At 43.9% G+C, this 23,678-nt stretch overlaps 2 protein-coding genes across 2 annotated transcripts; both read right to left on the bottom strand.

The window, feature by feature from the left end:
• Positions 1-598: 598 nt before the first annotated feature.
• On the bottom strand, positions 599-11,846 carry mknk2b (MAPK interacting serine/threonine kinase 2b). Its single transcript, XM_085375390.1, has 14 exons — positions 11,715-11,846; positions 10,947-11,169; positions 10,444-10,534; positions 10,210-10,311; positions 10,017-10,114; positions 7,683-7,762; positions 7,484-7,557; positions 7,269-7,373; positions 7,124-7,179; positions 6,922-7,017; positions 3,703-3,897; positions 3,436-3,600; positions 3,294-3,334; positions 599-3,193 (listed from the first exon to the last, which is right to left on the bottom strand). The coding sequence occupies exons 2-14, from the start codon at positions 10,995-10,997 to the stop codon at positions 2,917-2,919; spliced, it is 1,431 nt and encodes a 476-aa protein (XP_085231516.1). The 5' UTR covers positions 10,998-11,169; positions 11,715-11,846; the 3' UTR covers positions 599-2,916.
• Positions 11,847-18,525: 6,679 nt separating this feature from the next.
• On the bottom strand, positions 18,526-23,420 carry mob3a (MOB kinase activator 3A). The gene is made up of 4 exons (XM_085375459.1): positions 23,230-23,420; positions 21,746-22,316; positions 20,485-20,687; positions 18,526-18,883 (listed from the first exon to the last, which is right to left on the bottom strand). Exons 2-4 carry the CDS (start codon positions 22,161-22,163, stop codon positions 18,854-18,856), a joined length of 651 nt encoding a protein of 216 aa, XP_085231585.1. The 5' UTR covers positions 22,164-22,316; positions 23,230-23,420; the 3' UTR covers positions 18,526-18,853.
• Positions 23,421-23,678: the final 258 nt, after the last annotated feature.

Below are 23,678 nucleotides of genomic sequence, written 5' to 3'. Positions count from 1 at the left end.
TTCACATGGTACAGTAAAGTGCTTATTTTAAATCAAAATACCTTGTACTACAGGATGTATTGGTTTGAAGCCACTTCCCATGAACACAATGGTCTCAGGGGCGATTCAGACAGTGTTAAAAATCAGGTGTCAACCCAGAGCCTGGACTGTATCTGACTGGCACACTGTGCTCATGAGAAGGAACCATTTAAATGGTCTGATCTGCCTTAAATGCTTTCACCTGCAGGCTACATTCAGATTGTGGGGAGACTGTTGGTACTATCCATTTGAATGACTGAATTTTAACACGACGTCAGCGACAATATACAAAAAGAAAGAAAGAAAGAAAGAAAGAAAGAAAGAAATGGAGGCTGAAGGATATCACTTTGTCCCCTTTCTCCCAATAAAAGGCAGTCGAAAGAAAACAAAAGCTACCGCCATTCGACATGAAATAGAAATGGTCATGACCCAGAAAACCCTTACTGTACTGGTCGGGATATTACAGAGTATGGCCACAGTGTGCGTTTGAGTATCCACCCCCATTCAAAGACAGGGACAAACTCAGTTGTATGAAGACCCCCCCCCCCCCCCAGAAAAAGGCAGAATACTGATCTGTATATTTTCACCCCCCTCCCCCCACAAAGATTGCCTTGATCATTAGCTTAATGCTTTGAGATTACCAATAAGCAAAGTAGTTTCCAAAATGAAGAAACAGCTGCATACACATATTCAAGTAAGTCTTATTATAAGACATAAACCCTCATAACTATGCATCTGTAGAAAGGTATTCTTAGAACTATTACAGTGTCCTATTAACAGAATAACGCGTCATCTGACACCATTTCCAGAGTACCGTCGCTGCAGTGCTGCCGACAGGACACGGAGACGATCAGAAGTTCCCCACTTATCTCTGCTAGGTCGTGGATCATATGTTTCAATGTCATGACTTGAACCCTCTTTGGTGAAATGGCTACAGTGCTGAGAGACGTCATCGCCAGTCCATTACCTGTCAGTTTCAGAATGAGCTTTAACTTAATCTAATTAACGACAAAGAAAGATTATTGCCAACGCAGAGTAAGGAAAAATGAACATGTACCAGCCACTCATGGATAACTGCTCCAAATTCACCAGCAACTTCATACTAATGTTTTCTGTGTCTGAAATGTACCAGCCACTTTCATGTTTTACCACATCGGTGCTGGTGCCAATTCCCCACCCTGCTCACATATAAAAAAATAATAATAATAATAATATATATATATAACACTTAAAAACTTGCCTTCACTGGGCACGAACGCTCCAGTTCAACTTAAACTTTCTCCATTTTTACCTCATACACCACATACTCAACTTTAAAAACTCAAAAACAAAACAAACATTAAAAACAACAAAGGAAAACATCTGGTGTTTCACCTGAACTGAACAGCACCTGCATGGAAAAAAAAAAATCTCCATAGAAAAGAGAAAAAAAAAAAAAAAAAAAAAGAAGCTTATTAACAGCCATACAAAAAAGGATAAAAATAAAAATCAGTGTGGCACATTGACATGGAGTTTTCAAACTTGGAAGAAAAAAAAAGTAAACTTTATACAGCTAAATGTCTGAAGTTTTTTTTGTCTTTTTGTGGAATGTTTTTCCTTTTTGTGTTTATTTTATTTTATTTTTCCCGTCTGCCTCTAACATTGAAAGAAAATTTGTGACATCATTCTGGGAGGGGCGGCGTGTCGTTAGAGACAACGTTGAGACCCTGAAGGACGAGGAGGACGAAGATGATGGTCCAAATAAATCTGATCAACAAATGACAGTCTGGTCACATTGGGCAAAATGTGCTTTTCAACCCCTTCACAGGAGTTTAAACTTTTACTGCCAAAATATTTAAAGTTAAATCCATAAATTGATCTGTAGAAAAAAAAAAAAAAAAATTCTGGTTGTAGCAAGGGGACGTCAAATTCTTTACAATGACAGTAACACTGACCCAGTTCACTTGCATAGCCATTTTAAGTACTGTATAATTAGCTTAATAAGCCAGATATACACGCTATGAGCTTTGGCCCCTCCCCCCTCCCCGGCAGCCATCAAGCATGACCAAGTCAAATCAATTCACTAGTTTTAGATTCAATTTAGAAGAAAAGGAAAAACCGCATCAACCGATGCAGCGGCAAGTCGTAGCTGGTCAGGTACAAACAGCCGTTGCCCTTTGAGCACTAAGTGCACGGCGACCGAGCTGGATAAGTGCGCATCTCAGACATTTACACAAGAGTCGGCTGTAAAGAGCTCATCTTAAACGGAGGGGAACAAAAAAAACAAAAAAAGACTTTGAAGAGTCTCCAGCCAACGCGCCTCAGGCACAGACAGCACTGGCTTACAGCCCTTCCAACCCTTATTACACTGAATCCTTTCAAGACAGGAACAGCCTTCATCTCGGCATATTGCATAAGCTTGTACGTATGTGCAGATGGGCCATTCGTGCATATACATACAGGCAAAAAACATTCCAGATAACTTAATTCACAGTGGATCCAGTTGTAACGTGGGAGCAGCACAACAGGTTGTCCTTTGGTGTCTGAGCTTAGTTTCGAAGATCTATGTTCGGATTTCTTCTGAACTGAGTTTCATGAGGAAAAAAACAAACAAAAAACCAACATAACTTAGAAAATACTTTGCTGTCCAACGAGTCATTAACTGGCCCTCCTCCCCAACCTGGAAGTGCACATAGCTGTGTTTGCTATATGCAGGCCCTGTGCTGATGTGCTTCAGAAGTGCTGGAGAAGGGCAGAAGGCATTTAGAGGAAGGGCTGCAGGCAGCATCTCCCTTTACAGCTGGCAAGAGAACCTGAATAGCAGAGGGACCGAGGCCAGAGAGGGGCCAGAACTGAGGAGGAAGACTCTCAGGGCAGTCGTGGAACAGGACTTGAATCATAACGGAAGGTCGGGAAAGTTCAGGCACAGTCTCCCACGATGACGAGGGGGGCCAAGAGCTGACGAAGCTCCGCGGCGGAGACGGGCCCACCTTTCGGCTGGCTGCTTCGCTGCCTGCGCTTGGCCAGCTTGGAGTTGGAAGGAGGAGAGAGGTGCATAGACGAGCCAGAAGCGGTAACAAAAAATTGGACTTCCTGCTGCTGCTGCTGCTCTTCCATGCCATCCTGTTCAGCCAGCTGCCGGTTCACAGCCATGGCCTTATCTGCAAAAACTGTAAGATCCCTGGCACTGCTGGTCCTGATGAGGAAAAGGGGAAAAGAGATTAAACTGTGATCAAAGCAGGTATAAAGTTGGAAATGTTTATTGTCAGAGTGTCTTGTCGCTCTTAATTTCTCACCTCTGATGTAAGATGGATGTTGGCAAAGTGTCAGATGCACCCTGAAAAATCAAAGTCATGTTATTGGTTTTTTGTTTGAACAACTTTACTGTGATTTGCCTAAAATGCAAAAAAAGTGGCATAGTGGTGGATTCAGACTCACCCCCAGCACCCAGGGGTGCTGCAGCACCTGACTGGCACTCAGACGACTTTTGGCATCCCGGACCAGAAGTTTGGATATCAGGTCTTTGGCACTTGAGGAGATGTGAGCCCAGTCTTTTTCCGGAAACTCATATTTTCCTTCCTGGATGCTCTCAAATAAAGTGTTCTGTAAACAGATGCGAAACATTTGCAAATGTTACTTTGCTCTGAACTCACAAAGATAACGTAAGACAAACAAAACTCACGGGAATGAATTCATCAGTCTTACCTGGCAGGTGTGGCAGGGTTCACCTAATTCCCAGCCACAGCCGCCACCACAGCGGCCTACGAATGGAGGATAGCCACTTAGCATGATGTACAGAATGACTCCAAGACTCCACAGGTCACAGCGCTTGTCGTAAATTGTAGCTTCTTCACTGAAGGCCTCAACTACCTCAGGTGCCATGTACTCTGCTGAGCCGCACTAAAAGAAGAACAAGAAAGCCAGTGCGTTAGCCCCAAGGGACGAAAAACACAAAGCGCAGCATGAAAGAGTTAAACCAGAGGAAAAAAGAGACGCTTTGCTTGGCTGCTGCCACATTCTTTCACTCAGCTGACACCTCGTGGCTCCGAGTGTGAAAGCTAAGGCCCCACTCTTAGCTTGTGGGGTGGGGGCAGTCTATGAGACAGTCGCATGATTATCTGCAGTAATGGGTTCACTTAATCTACAAAACTGCTCGTCTTAGTCCGTTGAACATTTCTTAGTTGGAACGTGCTATGAGGCAGGTTTGTGTGGGTAGACAGCGAGTGGTGACTCAGTGCTTTGATCACACAGCTGTACACAGCCCAGGCAGACTTTGTTGAGGGCAAGGACAGACTCAGCTCTACCAGCATGTTGTTATGTAGCTAGGAGAGAAATTAGGCCAAACCCCGAGCATGGAAAAGAGGATTGGCTGTCCTGCATACCCAGAGACTGGGCTGAGCCCTGGTCAGTTACATAACTTGAGAACACAAACAGCAAGTACTGTTTTAATAGTTTTAGGTGGGGAAAAAGCAGGTCGTTGGTTCAGCAGGACAAAGATCATGTTCATTTCTGAGACGCTTTAGTCCTTTTGTCATGAAGTCCCCCACATATCCTTCATTCCATCTGTGGGGGCACATGTTTACATTGAGCAGGCCTCCATTGTGTCCCAGTAACATAAACCAGCTGTCTGCTAACTCCACCTCCAGTTTTATGTAATGAAGTTTGCTGCACAGGAATCGCATTTCAGACAAAGAAAATCCCAACCCCCATGTTTCCGCCATCATCGAGTCTGGGGCAACTGCTTACACAGACAATCCTCCAGGATTCAAGTCAAATGCAGCTGCCGCACACACACACGCACTCTCTTTTTTGCCAACCAAGGTACTTTGAAACTGAAGACTAATGCAATAGTTGTGTTATCATAAACAGCTATCAAGGCTAATCGTGTTTAAAAGCTGCTTTACCACCCCTGAATCACAAACAAGTCAGGACATAGATAGCCAGTCCATGACTACCTGCAGCTGATAAGGGCTAAAAGAGGGCAGTCAAATAACAGTAATCGTGGCTCTTTGGCACAGACTTAAACATAAACTTGCATTTGTTCTTCCTGTGCTGTTGCACACCTTGCGAACTTGCAGTCACATCCTCTTCAAACCTTCCAGTAAGCTGCAGAGAGCTGTTAATCAGCTGCTGTTACCACAGGATTTGTCGGTATTGCAACCTGGGGCTTTCCTACGACCATGTGACTAGTCACACCATACCCACAGCACCGATGACACACCTCTGGTGTTTGTAAATGAAAGGATTACTAGGAGAGGCTTACAGGAAGAAGACTTGTTCTGTCCTCAAGAAACTGCACCTACCTTTATGACAGGTACAAACAAGCAGTTTCCTCAATTAAACAGACTAAACTGCTTGTGTGCAGTGTTACAGTTTCCAGCTGCTACATTTAAGCCTCGGCATTCGAACAGCCAGAATTACATCTCACTGGGCACATAGGTGGGCAATCACTCACGCAGAATTCCTAGTAAACTAAAATTAGTCTTTTTCCTAGAAGGGTCTATCTCGGCTCATTCGAGTCCCTATTTTCCCAGTTTACACCCAGTATAGCACCACTACATTTACAGTAAACCTGTAAATCATAAAATGTATTTGAGAACCATAGAACTGCGCTTCAAATGCAAAAGTGCATATTGTGCAACAGCAGTAAAGTGGTTACAGGGGGCCCAGAGAGAGTGCCAGTCGTGAGATGAAAATCATAACATTGTTCCTGTGATCAAGCAAGGAAAACAAGCCAGAGCGCATGAGCGGGCAGAGTTTGCACCTCCCAGTTATCCTCCCCCTCCCACCGGGCTATCCAATCACATCTCAGTTGCCATGTGTGGGGGGAGAGAGACTAAAATTTCTAGAACAAGCCTTATGCACAGCTATTGTATGAAGTACATAAAGAAAGCGCAGACCAGCACAAGAGTGGTTGGGGCCACTGGGCGGAGACTGAGCTGAAAGAAGAGGGTGTATGGTTTTTTTTTTTTCCTCTCACCACACAGAGAGAAAGGAGAAATAAGCAAACGCTTGTGGGGGGGTTTTCACTGCGACTCCTTCATATCACAGGACACAGCCTTGTAAAAGTTATCATGTACCCTCCAGTGTTACATCCCAGGGCTATCACACCACCTTCTGTACTCCAGAGGCTTTTCTCCCATTGAACGAACACTTTAATATATTACTGGATCAACTTAACCCGAGGGAGATCCTGATTTAAGACTAAAGCACATGACACCTCTTGGCCCCAAACCATATACCCTTCAACAAGTCCGGGGATGGGCCCACCATCCATTATTTCTGTGCAAGGAAGATGAAGTTACCAATGCCGAAAGCCCCCACCCACCAAACCACATTCCTGAGGGCTGAGCTGCCATCCTTCACCTGCTCTGGTCCATCTATTCAGCACACTAGATAAGCAGCAGACAGAGCAAGTGTTGACACAAGTAGAAAGCTTGCCAGTTCAACTTTACCACTCCTCTGAGGTTGAGGGTTTCCTGCTGTTCTGGACACTGTTCAGTGGTAACGCTTTGTGTTGTGACGACAGCCACAAAGTTAAACAATCATAACCCCCAGACTCAAGCTCATGACCCCTCAGTGTTTGCTATTGATTAGACATCAACGGACATCAACATTAAATAGACAGATATGCTTCCAAATGTTAACACACTGAAGTATCCAGCACGATAAGAGGAACATAAAATTTGGCACATCCAGGAAGCAATCCATGCCATTTCAGAGAAACTGCCCAGCAGTAAACTAGTGTAAACATCAGTTAACCCCACTGAGGACTGGCCAATGATCAGCCAGGTGAGACTTGATAAACACATTTACAGCCGCTTTTATCCACAGCAAGAAAACAAATCACTATGTCACGGTGTAACTGATTAATCTGCTCCTGGATCAGCGATTTAAAAAACATTTTTTGGATGAGTAACTTACAGGAGTGAGGAGCTCAGGGGTGGAGATGGGTGAGCTGTCACTGTTCAGCTTGATCCCACTGCCTAAGTCAAAGTCACAGATCTTGACCGGGCATATCTGAGAAAAAGAGCAGATTTTAACAAAAGGCCAGCAGCAGCTTTATCAACAAATCAGCTGACCTCTGAAACACGTTTAGGCATAAATATCTCTGCAGTAAACTCACCTTGTGTGCACTCTCACAGAGAATGTTTTCAGGTTTCAGGTCTCTATGTGCCATTCCTAAAAACAAATTGATGCCTGTTATATCCATATTTAATTTGAAACTGTGAGCAGTAATACTGCTTGCCATTTTGTTCAAATGATCTTACCCTTGTTATGAAGGAAATCTAGAGCACTGGCAATGTCCTGCACCACGAGACCGGCCTCCTGCTCACTGAAGTGCTGTCTCTTGTGAATGTGTTCCAAGATTGACCCTAGGAGGGAAATGAGAGTCCATTAGCTCCATTTAAAAGCTAAATGCTTTCAAACACACTCACCAAAGCAGCAGAATTTCTTTGTAAACTAGCAGCTGTAATTTACTAACCTCCTCGGAGCTTCTCAAACACCAGGTAGAATTTGTCTTCCTCTTCAAAAAACTCCACCAGCTCCAGGATGTTTCTGCAGAAAACAAAAAGGCACCGAGTCATTTGAGGTCTGCAGTGTGATGATGAATAAAGGGCTTTGTGACTGCCTCCATACGACTGTCAAGTGGCTTTAGTTTTGTCAGAACAGCAGAAAGTTACCTATGGCCCTGGCACTGGTAGAGCATCTCAACCTCACGGAAGACACGACTGCGGCTGTGACCCGGCCTTTTCTCGATTATCTGCAACAGAAAAGCACCAAAGCTGAGCCCACTTTGTCCAGAAATAGCCCATTTTCAGCAGAACTTTGTGTTTTTATACAGAACAGGATGGAGGACAATTCTTAAAGTGCTTAGTATACATATTTGTGGGCATGGCAGCCACTCTCTCACTGCACCACAAACCCCACTTGTGGCTGTGTTTAACAGAAAGCAGACGGTATAGAGCTCACTATACAGTCCATATGCAGTCCCCTATAATGAGCTTCCTTCCAACGTTTTCCTGCTTGCCAACCTTTATCCTACCCGGTGACACACTTGCAGAGATAGTATAACCTACTTTCAGCACTGCCCAGCATACCAGAGACAGAGCTGAATGAAAATAACAGCCCCCAGTCTCTATGTTTAACCTTTATTCACAACCCATATGTAAATCTTAAGGAGCCATAAGTGTTCCCTTCAAAACATCCCATGACCTAATCCAAAATGTTTACAATTATCAAAACTGCTCTAAAAATAACAGAGCTGCCGGGAACTACAGCAGTGAGGGCCACCAGCTGCATAATGCTGTGCCAAGAGAGACAGAAAGATAGACTGCTGACACCAAAGCAAAAAGCCTGAATTTTCCAGCTCTGGTCTGTTATTGTGTGCTTGGGAGGCTGTGCATGCTTCTCTTCCTGGTAGCTGGATTACAGCTGCTATTGAAGCCCACTGGGGCCAGAGCTGCAGTATGTGTCTAGGATTAATACACGGACAAGAGGCCTGTGAGCAGTCCAAAGCCTGTGTACTGTTCCAGTCTGAGTCAGCAGGACAACAATCAGCTCACCCTCTCCTGCCACAGCAGAACTCCCACCCTGGTAGATGTTTCCATACAGAAACTATAAGGTTGAAGAATGCATTGCAATCCCAAATGGGAGGACACTATTTTTAAAGTGGTAGATTTAAGGTCGCTTATCCAAATTGCAGCTCGTGAAACATCAGCCTGCTGAAAAGCGAGACCTCACTGCAGGTTCTAACATCAACCCAGGCTTGTGAAATAATAGCTTTAAACAGGACTTGTTTGGGAGCCTTCAGACACACGCTGCTCGGCCCTCTGTGCGTCTATGGATGCCTGAAGCTTTTGTTGCGTTTGCAACAGAGCCCGCACATGCAGTTCACCCCCCTACTCCCCCTGTGTCTAGAGAGGGGGAGGGGAGAGACGGGACATCTGGCAGGAGTAGTCTGAGTCCCCCTCGACTCCCAGCAGACTGTCCTACCTCCTCCCCCAGGACTGCATAGTCCCAAGGGATCCATAACAAATCACTCTGGGACAAACTAACTGATCAGTCACATGAGGATCTGTGTACAGCACCTCTGAAATATTAATTAGGAAAAAAAATAAGATATGGACACTTGCACTAAAGAAGCAGCCTTTAACTCAGACTTGATCCATACATGAACAAAATCTGGGGAATAACTAATTAATGTTTATGTCCAATGAGCAAATGGGATTTCAAAAGAAAAAAAAGTGGATTATTTAAATTTTTGCACACTTCAGCAAAAAAATAAATAAATACATAAAAATTTCACAATGTTTTGCTCCTAAAACAAGGAAATGACTTTGTAATAAAAAAGGAAGTCCCCGAGAGTTGAACATGTGCATACAAGTCCTCACGCCATTCAAAAAGGAAATCGAAAAAGTAACTGTACAGAGTGAGAACAAAGCAGTGTAAACACACCGGGTCACAACCCTCACCCATCACCCCTCCTTCCTTTCTGTGGGTTTTGTTTTGGCACAGCTAGCAGCACACAATGTTCTCTGTGCAAGCTGTAAAGAAAGGGGGAGGGTATATCATTTCCAGCTCTCTGATTGGCTGACGAGCTAGAAAAAGAGAGGGGGGGCGTGTCTACTAGCAGCAGCTAGTCTTTTACACAAAAAGTGCATCACTAGGCACAACAGAGGAAAGTTTGCAGAAAACCACTACAGAGAGCTGAACTGAGAGAAAAGATAAAGAGGCATCCTGTCCCAGACCAAAACTTTCCTCAAAATTTCTCAAGAAAAAGACGTGAAAAGGAAGCACAATAGAAACACTGATGCAATAGCCCAGTTTACTTATATTAAATTCCTCTCATGGCTCAGAGCCTCTTCACACAAAGGAATTTCATTACGTAATCCAACCCTCTAACTGTAAAGCAGCCAAACAGAGTCCTAGAACTCTAGCATCTCCTATAGGAAGGTTTCATTGACAACAATACATTAAAGCACACTGTATCCACTGAATGCGTGGCAGTGTCTTACCTTTACAGCATACTCTTTATTGGTGATGAGGTTGATGCATGTTTGCACTCTGGCATAAGCACCCTCTCCCAAGACCTCTTCCTGCAGTCTGTAGACATCTGTGGCAAAAACAGCAAGTTAGCAAAACACAATTACATGAAGGAGAGCAGCTTATACAGCTGTTTTTATAACAACTAGGAATGAAAGCTTTTACCCTCGAATCTTCCAGAGAAACTGTCAGTTGCCCGGCAACGCTTTTTCTTCTTGTTTCTCTTCTTGGCATCGGGGATGTCAATAGGCTGACTGGAAGGCATGTCTGTCAAAACAGGAGTGCCTACATTACCATCAGCTATTGATAGAGGAATGCAAACAAATCCCAAATACTGAAAGAGAAACTAGGGGGAAGTTTTACTTATGTGAATTATACTGAACTAGTCATAAAACTCACCATGTCTGGGGGAGGAGTCAAAATTAAATGATGAATCGATAAGATGGGATCCATTTTTAGTGAAGTCCTCTGATTCAAAGGGATTTTGCCCCTATGGAGTAATAACATGTTTGTTATGATGTGCAATCTCAGTGAACCAGTCAAGATGAGAGCATCTATTGTCAGTCATAACACCTACTGTGACTATAAAGCCAAACTAGACTGAGAGGCTGACACATTTTGAATAATCGCTCATATCTGTTACACCAACACAAGAACGTCCCAAGGCCATAAGAATCTTTCTTGGTCATCTTTCAACTATTAGCTGTGGCATACTCGAGCCATACATTCATCAGCTGCATGTGCCCAGCAGGAAGTATACCATGTTTGTCAGCCAGAAGATGCGTTTATCTATAGCTAGGTGAAGTCCCTTCTCATATATGTTGCCAAACGTGCTCTGATTACAATCTTCCCAAAAGGAGTGACAGGAGCTCGAGCTATCCCTGGATAGAGTTCCAGCTCACCTTGAAGGAGCGGTGGAATCCAGTGACTTCGGCGATCTTATTTTGCACCATTTTGCTTCGATTTGGTGTGTGTGGGGGGGGGGTTCCGATCAGGATATGCGGCGGCAGTGGTTTTTGAATCAATTTGCACTTCTCCGAAACAAACAAAATCGTTTCAGAGAGAGACGCAAGTGATCACACTGCGCTAGCTGGTCAGCTTGGTGCGGCGCTTTAAACGGGAGCCCTGTTGACGACACAATTTGAGACCCCAGCGTTACAATCCAGTGTAAAAAAAAAACAAAAAAAACACACACAACACCTAAACTCTTCGTGTTTTCCAGATTGTGGACGATTAACTAAACGCTTAGGCAAACAGCAGGCTGGCTCATCTCTGTCGCGTGCGCATACAAACAGAGCGCGAGAGCGCAACAACTAGCATTCAACGTCACTCCCATTTAGCTCGCCCTTAGGTTAGTTACAGACAGTTAAGCACGAGGACAGATCATTAAAATCATAGCAGTTTGGCTAATGAGTAAATATATCTAGAGGCCATGGTTAAAACGGTGAAACCGCTACAGGAAGGCTACCAACACACACAAAAACACATCTCCAGTCAAAATGTAACCCACAAGTGCAAACCAGTTGACAGTTACATCAGAATTAACTTTAACGTCAGACAACAAAGATTAGCCAGTGAGCGTTAATACTGCATAGCGGTTCCAAAAACAGCCATTTCGCTTTTAAATGGCAAAACAAAGCCGCAGCAGCCTGCTTTTTCTCCTTACTTACCCCGTTGTTAATTTTTATAGCTCCAGTGTTAGCGTCGTTGCTTGACCCACAGCTTCGAAAGCCGCAGAGGACGTCAAGGGGGGATACGACTGATAGTTTGTGCGTGGAAGGTGGTTGAGAAGAACGAGTGTGGGTGTTTTTATAACCTCCCGTGACTCCGCCCTCCCGAGGAATGCGTCAGCAGCCCGCACTGACCGCGTATATTCGAGAAAAGGCTATTGTGGCAGGGTACCATTTCGTTTTGTTGAAGCGTTCTTCTACTTCTTAAGGGAAAGAACGCTAAAGGTTATTTAAATATGACACACAATAAGCACAACTTAATAAGCTCGGCCATTTAGATTATGTATTATATTCTCGTTTGAACTCTAGACCATATTTTAGGATAGAGACTTAAGAAAAAAGAGCACCGTACACGAATTGGTATTGAACCAGTCAGGTCTGTTTTGTTTAGGAGGGGGTAGGGCCCCGAGGCGGGACTTACCGAAGAACAAAACGAAAAAAAATACACGCACGTAGTCACAGTCAGCACGTCCCACCGCTGTTTTGATGGAAGAGGATGTCGATGGAGGCCGGGAGAGATAGTGCAAAGTGCAGCAAACCAGATCTGCGAGTTTACACCGTCCCGATCACCTCATCTGTTTATGCTGCTGTCGCTGTACGTCAAAGGCACACTTTAATTATTAACTCGACTTAAAAACAGAGCCAGCCTTGTGTTTTTTGTGAATACATAAATAAGCAGTGCAAGTTACTAGCACTGCCCCATCTTTGTTTGCGTCAAAAACTCTCTAGTCTACAATTATAATGACTTCACTCTCACACCAAGGGATGAATGACCACGGGCAGGGTTTTCATCGAAAACCAAGGTCTTAGTCACGGCACCCAGCTCCCTCTCAGAGACTGGGCCGGGGCCATGCCCTCAGCTTCTGCGGCATATCACTGTGGCGCATGGTCTCATGCAATGTTGCGCGATACAACCAGAACGGCACCACAATGTACTTAACTATGAGCTGTACTACGCACTGGATACAGACAGCCTTATTTTTGTTGTTGTTGTTGCTGGCTAAACTGCACTATGGTTTAACTAGAACAATGTATGGTTTTTAAAAGACAAATATCTGTTGAGGAGTGTACTGAAGTATTCCTGAGTACACGTTACTTTATTTAACTGCATACATCAAGAAATCATGTCAAATATTAGATTTTTTGGATCAGTCCAAACTGTATAGTTTTTACTTTTTGGGATATTTGGTAGCTTTTACAATAGCTAAGCCATCAACATTTCTTCATATCCTATGATGCCAGAAACCGAACATTTCCAGCTGAACCTTTGACCTTTTGTGAGAGTACATGCACGTTTTGCAGCCTGATGTAGAAGCTGTTTCGACGGGGGTGGGGACAATGTGTCGTGCTTGTGATAATGAAAGAAATTTAAGGATCCTGATGACGCAGAAAATATGTGTGATCTCTCTGCCCATCTGCTAATTGTGAGATGCCACAGCAGTGTTGCCTTAGATGTGATATGCTTATATGGAGGCAGGTATTTAGACAGGTTCAGTCAAGTGGTTTCTCATAATGAGAGAAACTTATTTCCACGTATTCTCACAATACAGTATGTAATAACTGCACACCAGCTTACTAAGTGATGCTATGTATTATGCTAGAAGTGCTCAGGTATTGTTGCACTATAAGCACATGGTCCAACAAACCTTTCCCCTGCTCCTTTTTCCTACTGGATATAATCCCTGGTTTGGAGTTCCACTTCAGTATTCATGTACTGGGTGTCTTAAAACCATGTAAGGGTTGTTCCAGGAGTCGGCTGCCTTGTAACTGGATGCTTTGTGTCTCTCCTTCTCCTTCTACCTCCTTTCACCTTCTACCCCCAAAACACAAGCCCAATAGTAGCAAACATTACGTAACGCGTTGGCCGATGATCCCCAGTCGGGAGCACATGGTGTAGTCGCAGGGTTTAGTGGGAAAACAAGATCGCACTTCCAAGTTCACGGGGTGCACGGGGTGGGTCTGTGTCACTACAGCTCAAAAGAGAGAGGGACGGGGCCACGATACGTGCCTACATTTGACAGCAGCTCTTTCTGACGTAAAAGCAGCTCAATCTGGAGATTATCCTGGGTTGTTTAATTTGATACGTGATTTAACAGAGGCGTGTCTCTGTTGTTTTGCACTGCAGTAGCCTTGTAATGTGCGTAGATAAAGCTGTGGATCAATCGCAGTGTTTTGTTGTTGTTCCGGAAATGTGCATTATTGCCCCATCATAACACGTTCTCGTGACGTTCTCACGTTCTTAATGACACCTTTATGGAGCTACTCAACAACAGTAAGGATGGAAAGCAAGCGCTCAAATATCCTCCAAACTCTTCTTATCAAAGCCCACGCTTATATGACTGCAACAGCAAAAGGAAAATACAAAGTGGTGAAGGTCCTGGATCAAATCCAGTCTGATGCCTGTCTGTGCGTAGTTTGAACACTTTTACGGTGCCTGCGTGGGTTCCCTCCGGGTACTCTGGCTTCCTCCCACAGTCCAGAAACCAGTAAGGTTAACTGGTTATTATCAATTGACCATAGGAGTGTGAGTTTCTATGTGTGTGGTGACAGATTGGTGACCGGAATACGGAGCGTGCCCTGCTTTTTGCCTGTGACAGCTGGGCCAAACGGCGACCCTGAATTGGATAAGTGGAAGAAAATGGATGGATGGATGGAGACAGGCCTGGTGAGAGGCCCTCGGGTACAGAGCAGCAGGATTTGTTGCAGAAACATTTCTGTGCTGTTTGTGCACCATATTTGTCCACATACATGAAAAGCCTGTCGTACCTGCAAGTGTTTTCACATAATGCACGTGCGGCACGTATCAATACAACCCCCAAAGGCCAACAAGATTAGGGAGCTAAACACAGTCAGCAGTCTTGTACTAATTTGAACATTTGTTAGATGCTTTTCCTAAGCAGGGAGGTCGCAGCACCCCAGAGTGCTCCCTTTTCCAAGCAACTTTGACTGAACAATCTTCTTACAAGGAAACAGCCACAAGATGGGAAATTTGTAATCTCTGGCAGAAATGGATGTGCATGGGGCAGAAAGAGAAAGACGGCGCACTAGGCCAATCAAATTGTTCCAGTACCCAGAAATCCCTCTCCGATTTGCCAAAAAATGTTGCAACACAGACTGTTTTGCTCCATTTGTACACTAGGGAACCCTTTTGTGTTCTTTCTGTGCTTGCACTTTGTGCTTGTTACATAACCATGTGTAACAAAGGGTATTGATATGAATCAGGTAGTTTTGATTCAGACAGGGAGAGGCTGAAATGTAAGATTTGACCTTTCAGCCTGGGCACTAGAGCTTGTGTCACTTCTTGGTTTCTAAATAACTTGCTGTATGACTAAGTAGTTGTTGTTGTTTTTATCTGTTCTCTGCCCTCACCATACAGCCCTTTCACTTAAATCCAATGTTCTAGCAGTACTTATTAGAAACATTTGTGCAAAGATTAGGTGTAAGACATGCTGGAACAGGCATGGCTTCCGCTTTTTAATAACTATAAATCTACTGTCGTTATGCAAGAATTAGGGAGAATTGCAGTGTACAGATGTGCCTTTGCATGTCCACAGCAGAAAGGGAAATGGGTCTTTGCTGTGGACAGGGAAAAACACCCAACTCGCCAGGGACATGGAAACCCCGGTTTTTGAACAGTTCCAGCAATAATGATCCACAAGGGTTTGGACTTTCAGGAAGAAATGCGTTTTGGTTGTTGAGTTTAGTGGCAGAGTGAAACATGTCCCACACAGAGGGCCCAGAAGGACATCTACAGAGTGCTTCCAGACTAGTCCATACCAGTCTTATTTCCAAGCCTCGAGCTCAAGTAACCAGAAGCTGAATCTGCCCAAATTTCGGCCTCATTTAAATACATCATTATCTTACTGGAACTTTTTACGAGGCCTCTCCACCTCCAATGTCCTAAAATTATCGCCACTTTTCATCTGTACAAGCTGCACAACCGCATGATGCAACTGAGTCATGTGCCGCAAAACCGTTAAGGGTGTGTCCTCAGTCCGGCACTTACTGACTCACATTACATCCCAGCCCGTTTTTGATTGTATGTAAATAACCACACTGTACCATGAAAACAACAGACGGGCAACTGCTGAGCACAGAGTTGGACAGGCTTCTGTCTGATTGGCTGGAGCTTGTTCTTGGCCTGTAGCCAGTGCTTCCCTTCACTGTGCCGATCGCAGAGCCCCTCGAGTCTGTCTGGTACATTCCAAAGGAGAAAAACACGCCAGTGAGGGCGGGAGAGAGAAGGAAGGAGGGAGGGGAAGAGCGCAAGGCGGGTACATCTCATCTCACACGTAACAGGCGTAAAGCGTGCTGAGAGAGTGCAGCCCAGTGTTCAGAGGAACTGTGAGAGGAGGGACACTCCTGTAAGAGGATCAGGTTGCAGGAGGCAATGAGGTCATTCCAGTGGGTGAATTAACCGTGGCACATTGTTACATCATGTTTGTTTCTTATCAAAATTCATATTTATCGTATATGTCAAAATGTATTTGTCCAGCTTGATGGAAGGAGGTGACAATGGGTTCATTTTAGCGCTTTATATGAAGATGAATATGCAGTTTTTGTGCATTAAAATTGAATCAATTGTTTCATACAGGAGTGCAGCTAGTGATTGTTTCCTTGATAGATTCACCTTCTTCATTCTGATTTGTAAAAATTCAGAAAACATACTGACGCATGTCAAATCCCCAAAGCCAGCTTTGTCCAAAGGAGACTTTTTAAAGCTACATTAAAACCGTTGGAAGAAACTGAAACCATCCTTCAACTGTGCAAAGCTGAAACCGTGGAATATTTTCTCATGAACAACAGCTGAAGGTTGAGCAGGTTATTTACCAATGGGGAGGTCGGCAGTTAAAAGAAGTCATAAAAAGCCCCTAAAGGCATAAAACACAGCGCTGAATGGGTGAACGGGGCTGTAGCCTTAAATGCTCTGAGTACTCAGTAAGATAAAACTCAGGGCGATAAAACAAATGAGTGGAGCATTGAAATGGTTTTCAGAATAATTTTTTACTAATTATTTTAGCTGTACATTTATAAATGCTTTGTAGCTTAACTTATCAGAAAGCAATAATTTACAAGCTTCACATATTTTCTTTCTAAAATTCCTAATTGTAAAGGAACTAGTGACCACAGACTAGCACATATATGAGTCAGCTCGTACTTTCTAAAGGAGGAAAGTCTTCAGTTATTAATGATATGAATCAATAGCAACCATAGACTGTCCTTACTATTTGTGTGCATGGATATATGTAATGGTAACTAGATGTAGTGAAGTACAATGTTTCTTTCTGACTATGGAATTAGACAGTGTCCTTTAAAGACATTGTATTAAAAAATAGTTACTATGTTGCCTAAATTGTCCAACAACATACAGCGTTTTGTTACAAGTTACTTTTTTTTTGCTTGACTGCAATGTTGAGGTCTCTTTATTAAATAGACATATTCAGTCTTTGAATGACTTACTCTTCAAGCACCAAAAAAGGAAAAAAGAAGTTGAAGATGTCATTCTAAATTTTTGGCCGTGACTTTTTTGTTTTTTTGAATAAAATGTTTCCAGAAAGCCTCGTGGATGAAATCATTCTTTTTTTCCTGTGTGTGACTGCAGTGTGGTGAGGTTTTGGCAGATGAAACACTTGACTGACACGAGCCCTGAGCTTTGCAGAGTTTTTGTTTACATTTATTACAGACAGTGCGAACAGGAAGTGCGATTATTTTGAAATTCAAGGAATTAACCTGTTTGGTGTTTTGCCTGTAAACTGCAGTTAGAGAGTGGGTGTAACAGTGAACTGTAATTTTCCACTTTGTCATAACGCAGTGCTGAAAGCTGTGTGTGTGTGTGTGTACGTGTGCAACAGTATCAGATATGAGCTTTGCAAAGACTGATGTTACACTCATATACTATATAGGTGCACCTAAAGGGGCCATTCTGAACGATGGCTTACATGATTTGCCTTGAATAAGATGACTGAGTAATGGTTTATTATGACTAACTGCACCCCTGCAGCAGTAATGAGAGAGACTGTGTGACTATTTATATAACCCCGCCCATAAGCGCTGATAACTTCCACCAACTCCAACCACTGATGTTGTTGTTCGGGACTATTGTTGGCTCAGTCACATTAAGCAGCGTTCATCCAAAAACAAACCCTCTCTCTGTGTTCGTCACAGTACAGTCTGGCCTGTTTCTTACATAACCAGCTTAGCCAAATCATTCACCCGAATCAGGTCTTTCCCCCCCTTCTTGACTCAAAGTGGGACATTGAGCAGATTTCATAAGAGTACAGCAGCAACCACAGGATAGAAAGCTCAGGGAGACGGGGAGGTTTTGGGAGTCTGACGCCTCCTGGTGGACATTAGTGAACACAGCCTGTTCATCATGTTTTTCCACTTGTGTTTGTCATGTGAGGTTCAAGTCTCGTGTGACCTTCATCTGCCAAGAGTATCTGCAATAAACACCTGCAGGTTTGACATCTGAGAACCCGACCCGATGGCTCCCAGCCCAGCGTGTAAGATAACAGCCTTGATGTCTGAGTCACCATTACAGTATCTAGCCTGTCTGCACATATGAGTTTTAACCAATAAAAATTAATGACTTTAAATGGATTCAGTTCAGTAAAATACTCTGTTTCCTCCGTTTCCCTCAGTTTAATCTTAAGGTTTTTATGACTTAAAAAAAATGCTGCAGCCCATTATCATCAGCATCAGAAAGAGTTGAGAATCACTTTAATGTAAGAACATACTGAGATTTACAGGTGAAAAGAAAGAAACCGTACTAATTTTAGATCATTTGGAACAGAAAAGAAAAGAGGAAGCATCCTGGAATGATTCAGATTAAAAAAAAAGAGACATTAACACAAACAGACCTCTTAATACTGTGCTCTGATAAAATGTCTGAAAACTTTTCAGAAGGAGCAGAACGCCCTGGCGCAACAGGATTCCTGGTTAAACCTACAGTATGCAGCTAAAATAGATTACAGTACTTAAATATAAAAATAGACTCTGGATTTGATTGCTCGTTTTCCGTTCTCCAAAGCAGTCTTCGAGATGGACGGATGCATCCATTCGCCGTGTCCGCAGGTCCCTCAGTGGCACATCCGAGAGGTCATTTCTTTCTGTGGCAGACACAAACAAACAGCACACAGCTGAGCGAACCTTTCCAAAGCCAGTTTCTACACTGATCACATGACAGCACACTGCTGTGGGCAACATACAGGTGGGAAACAAAGAGTAAGCAGTCCAAGCTTTTTGGTCAAAACACACACACACACACACACACACACACACACACACACACACACACACACACACACACACACACACACACACACACACACAGCACTCGTCTTTGACAGTTAACAGTAAAATAAATTTGGGTTTCAGAATAATGGAAAGACAAGAAAAAATCTGTTCTAAAACAAACAAACTGCAAAGACTCATTTTTTGAGTCCTGCATTTCTCTGGTGTGCTCATACATGGGTCTTAACTATTGTAGTTTTCCACTCATCGCATTAAGCTGCAGCAATCTGCAGCTTGTACACAGGACATTTTGTTGCAGCCTAAAAACCAGTGACCTAAATCCCTGGGCCACTGAGGCATCACATGACTGCAGTTTTCATTAGCTACACTAAACAAAAGGATACAGTTTACCCACAGCTTCATTTTTAAACTCACATCTTCTCATCTATAGCTATCAAGTTATGCATCACCCATTAAGCAACATCATGCTGAAATACAGAGAAGCCACAAGTTTTTGGGGAAGTTTAGAAACAGTCTTGCACTTACACGATTTGACCACTAGGGGTGCCAATTCTAATTTCCTAAATCAAACGATATGCTAGACTGATCTGATAATGTAGTAATCGGGCTCTTTGTTGTACTTCTCAAAAGATAATTTAAAGGAAATGTGATAGTCTGTTTACCTGGGTTGCCAAACATGAGGCCCGGGGCCAGAAACAGCCAGTCAAATGCTCCAATATGGCCCGCTAGTCCTATACATTTATTTCTGACAATTTAAGCCCTAAAAGTCATGCTTACAGATTTCTTTCATTCCTTTTCACTTATTACAATAGAAAAACTTTATCGAGTGGAAAAACTGATTTGTGCCGTTAAGCGTACAGAAGGGAGTTTCGCCGGTCCGGCCCACGATGCAAGATTAGCCTCACATCTCCGCTGTACACTGCTCTAAAATGCAGCTTTGTGTCACAGCAACCTTCAAATGCAGCATCTCGGTGTTTTAACATGGGCTGATTATTACACAAGCGTGCGCACACACACACACACACACACACACACACACACACACGCGCCCATTCTCTGTAACTTCTGTCGGTGCTGTGCTTTTTTGGAAATCGAATTTCCCAGAGGAACCCACCCGAGGGATTAATAAAGTTCTATCTTATTCAGCTATCTTAGTGGGGACCTTCATTAACATAATGGTTTTCCTAGCCCCTTACCCTAACCATAACCATTAAAAATGAATGCCTATCCCTAACCCTTACCCTAAACCTAACCATAACCTAATTGTAACCCTGACACTAAAACCACATTTTGAGCCTCAAAAAGGCCTTCAAACTTGTGAGGACCGGTGAGTGTGTCCTCACAAGTATAGTAGAATGCAGATTTCAGTCCTCACAAAGATAGTTAGACAGGAACACACACACACACACACACACACACACACACACACACACACAGCTCGATGTCATCTGCTCACCAGGGGCTCCAGCTCTTTGTGGTCCGTTAGGTTGAACTCGGTGACAAAGTAATAGAAATGCTTGTAGCAGGTGTTGACGTGAGCCTCTGCCCCCATCTGGCTCACGCGGTCAAAGTGGTGGATGTAGACGTGGACGAACACCCGGAACAGACGCGACAAAATCTTCTTAGCCACCTGCATGAATGTCTTAGGGAAGGGAGTACCTGGGAGTCAAGCAGATGGGAGACAGAGCGAGAAGGCTGCGGTCAGTCTGCGGTGACCTTTTATTTGCTCCGGAGTAAACAGACACGTTTGAAATTACTGATGCATTTAATTAAAAGTGAGGCTGCTTTTTCTACATTAACCTTTCCCCGTCTTCTCCCCCTCAGGCCTGGACACCAGCCGCCAATCGGCAGCAGACGCGGCCAGCGTCACAATCGGACACGATCGGAAAATCGACAGGGCTCGGTGTGCCGAATAATCTCCCAACACACGCTTAATTCAGCACATCGTTTTGCTTTGACTAATTAAATAATGTTTTAGGAACGTGTTGCAGAGGATGGCTGCGTCAGAGGTCGTTTCTATTCATAGCCTTACTGTCCATCCTGTGACCCATTTCTAAATCCACTGGCTGGCATGTTTCTGCAGTCAGTCAGTCAGCTGCTGAGCCACAGCACAGTGCACACAAACACACTCGGAGATAATAGAAAACCACAAATTCCACTGCAGCAGATTAACTGTGATGTTAGCAATGCTCAGCGCTGAAGGTAATCTGACATACGTGGCCTTGCGGATGCTGAAAAACAGGCTTCACATTTCAGATGTGAATCGTTCGCATCTCATTTCAATTTTCCTCTGTAATTATTACACGTTAATCATTTAAGTGGCTTTTCTCTGCGTTCCGAATGAGTCACACTGAAAGGATCATTAAAATGAAATAGAGGTTACTCATTATAGCCATTCAGTTCATAAAAGTAAAGATATATTAAAGCATCAGCTCCCCACTTTCTGCTGTGTGACCCTACCTGTGGTGCCAACACCCATGCAGGGAGCCACTGGGTTAAAACACCAACAGGAGAAAATTTGAAATCTGAACAAAAGTCATAAGTTTACCAAATAAAACTTTGGAATTTATTGACTGGAATGGCTTCGTAACCATATCGAAGCGTGGCCACAGTCTGTCTGTGAATGGGCTGGTCGCTTGGTTTGCCTCATGAGATGACTTGACAGACTTGAACCAACCGCTGAGACGCCGTGGCTCGTGGCTTATTTCAACACTTACCGACGTTGGTGGGGAAGATATTCTCGTTGTTGATCTGTACCTCGATCCAGTCCATGAGCAGGCTCATGTATTTGGGAGCCGACAGGGCGGTCGGCTTCTTGTACTTGTGCTCGTCTTGCCAGCGGTATTCGTACTTGGGCCCGCCCGACATGACCGGGCAGGTTTGATCGGTGCACGAGTCACTGATGGTGCCGTAGATGAGGTTGATGCGGTTGAAGAAGTCGACCACGTGGACGGCCACCCAATCGTTGAGGTCCTCGCCGTGGGGCAGCTGCACAGCCAGCTTCAGGTCCAGGCCGGCGTTCAGGGACGCCTGGGCCTTCTTGTGCAGCTCGAAGCGCTGCGTCCCGGGCTCAAACTTGCGCTTGGGCCGGAATGTCCTATCTTTGTTGAAGACTTGTTTCAGGGCCATGGACATGGTCGCATGTGGTGGCGGCAGACAATCTGTTCGAACGCTTCAGGTGGATTATTTACCGTTGAAATGGAAGCAGACAAGGTTGTGTGAACAGCCAGTGTGGGTTGTTTTGGTTATGGATTGTCGTGGTTTTTATTTGGACTGAGTCTCTGACTCCTGTGTACGATTAAAGGAGAAAAAGAAAAGGGCAGAATTTGGTTAATATATGCACATTTACATTGAAATGTCTACTTCCTGTCAAACCTGATTGCATGTGTATGTAACAATTAAAATCTAGGGTTGCAAACAGCATGTTTGTTAGTTAAATTAGTGTCTAAAATGCCAAACAACAGTGAGATTTGGGTTTTTCCCAGTCATGAATCATATGTTAGATGCATGCTAGGTTGATATAAAACTGTTAAACCGGAAAAGAAATGGAGGCCGTGCGAGAAATTTTACGCACGAGAGCAACACAACTAAATAATTTGGCTGTAATCAGAATAAAATGCCCAGTTGCCCGACATAATTGATCTGAGACCACACTGCAGCACTGGGAGGCTGAAACAGAGGCTGTCTGCAAACGACAAGCCTGGGCAAAAAGAGATTAACCTTAAAAGATGAAACATGGTGTCTGAGTGAGTCATTTCCTATTTCATACACCAATTCCGCCGTGAAATCAAGAATATGCCGAATGACAATAAAACCAAGTCAAACCGCGTGTTGCCAACGTAAATCGACATTGCCGTGTTTATTTACGCCTCCATATATACATCAGGTCCACATTGCTCGTTGTCTGGAGGGCTTTGTGTCGTTTTTAAGCACATTTCCAGGATAAAAGTCAGAGATTCAACATCGGGGCTCATGACGGCGGTGCGAAGTTTATTCGTGACGTGACGCTAGCTAACTCGGCCGGACTTGTTGCTCCATAAAACAGCAAATATAAAACCCGCTAAAAACACACGACAAACCCGGATCACTCACACGCTATCGTAAACGAGGGGGAAAAGCCGCCTAAGGGCAGCAGTTAACTCGGGCGGCTCTTCGCAGGGTGACGAAATGATACAGTTGAAAGCCACTTTCCCGAACTTACTTGTTCCGCCTTCCTGTTTCCTTCGACCTTTTATCGAGAAATATCTGGTCGCTGATCGATAGCTTTATGTCGACACCGCAGACGGGCTACATTATGGACACACGGTGCGATACATGTCGTAGAATTAGTAATAACGGTACGAACATGTCACTTTGATAAAGAAACTAATGTCTGACTCCTCCCTGTGAAACGAAAAGTACACCAGCGCAATGCTAGCGGCTTTAGCGGCGACTTCCGGATTCAGGATTTTCAAAGTAATGGGACTGCTTTTTCCACTATATGTGGAGACTTTCATGTTAGCTTTGGTCATTTCATTACATTCCCTCTGACCTAAGAGCAGTTTTCATGTATTAATCACTTACACCTGCTGACAAACTAAATCAAGTTTCCAGTGTGGGTTTTCTCATTTTACTGTTCGGAAGAATCAATCCTGCTCCGCCCGTATCCTG

Source organism: Diplotaxodon limnothrissa, linkage group LG17, assembly GCF_057381915.1.
Source record: "Diplotaxodon limnothrissa isolate DT_005_m linkage group LG17, D_limnothrissa_male_GT1.1, whole genome shotgun sequence".
NCBI lineage: Eukaryota > Metazoa > Chordata > Actinopteri > Cichliformes > Cichlidae > Diplotaxodon > Diplotaxodon limnothrissa.
The sequence above is the reverse complement of the archived record's forward strand: the minus strand, read 5'-3'. Positions and strand labels throughout refer to the sequence as shown.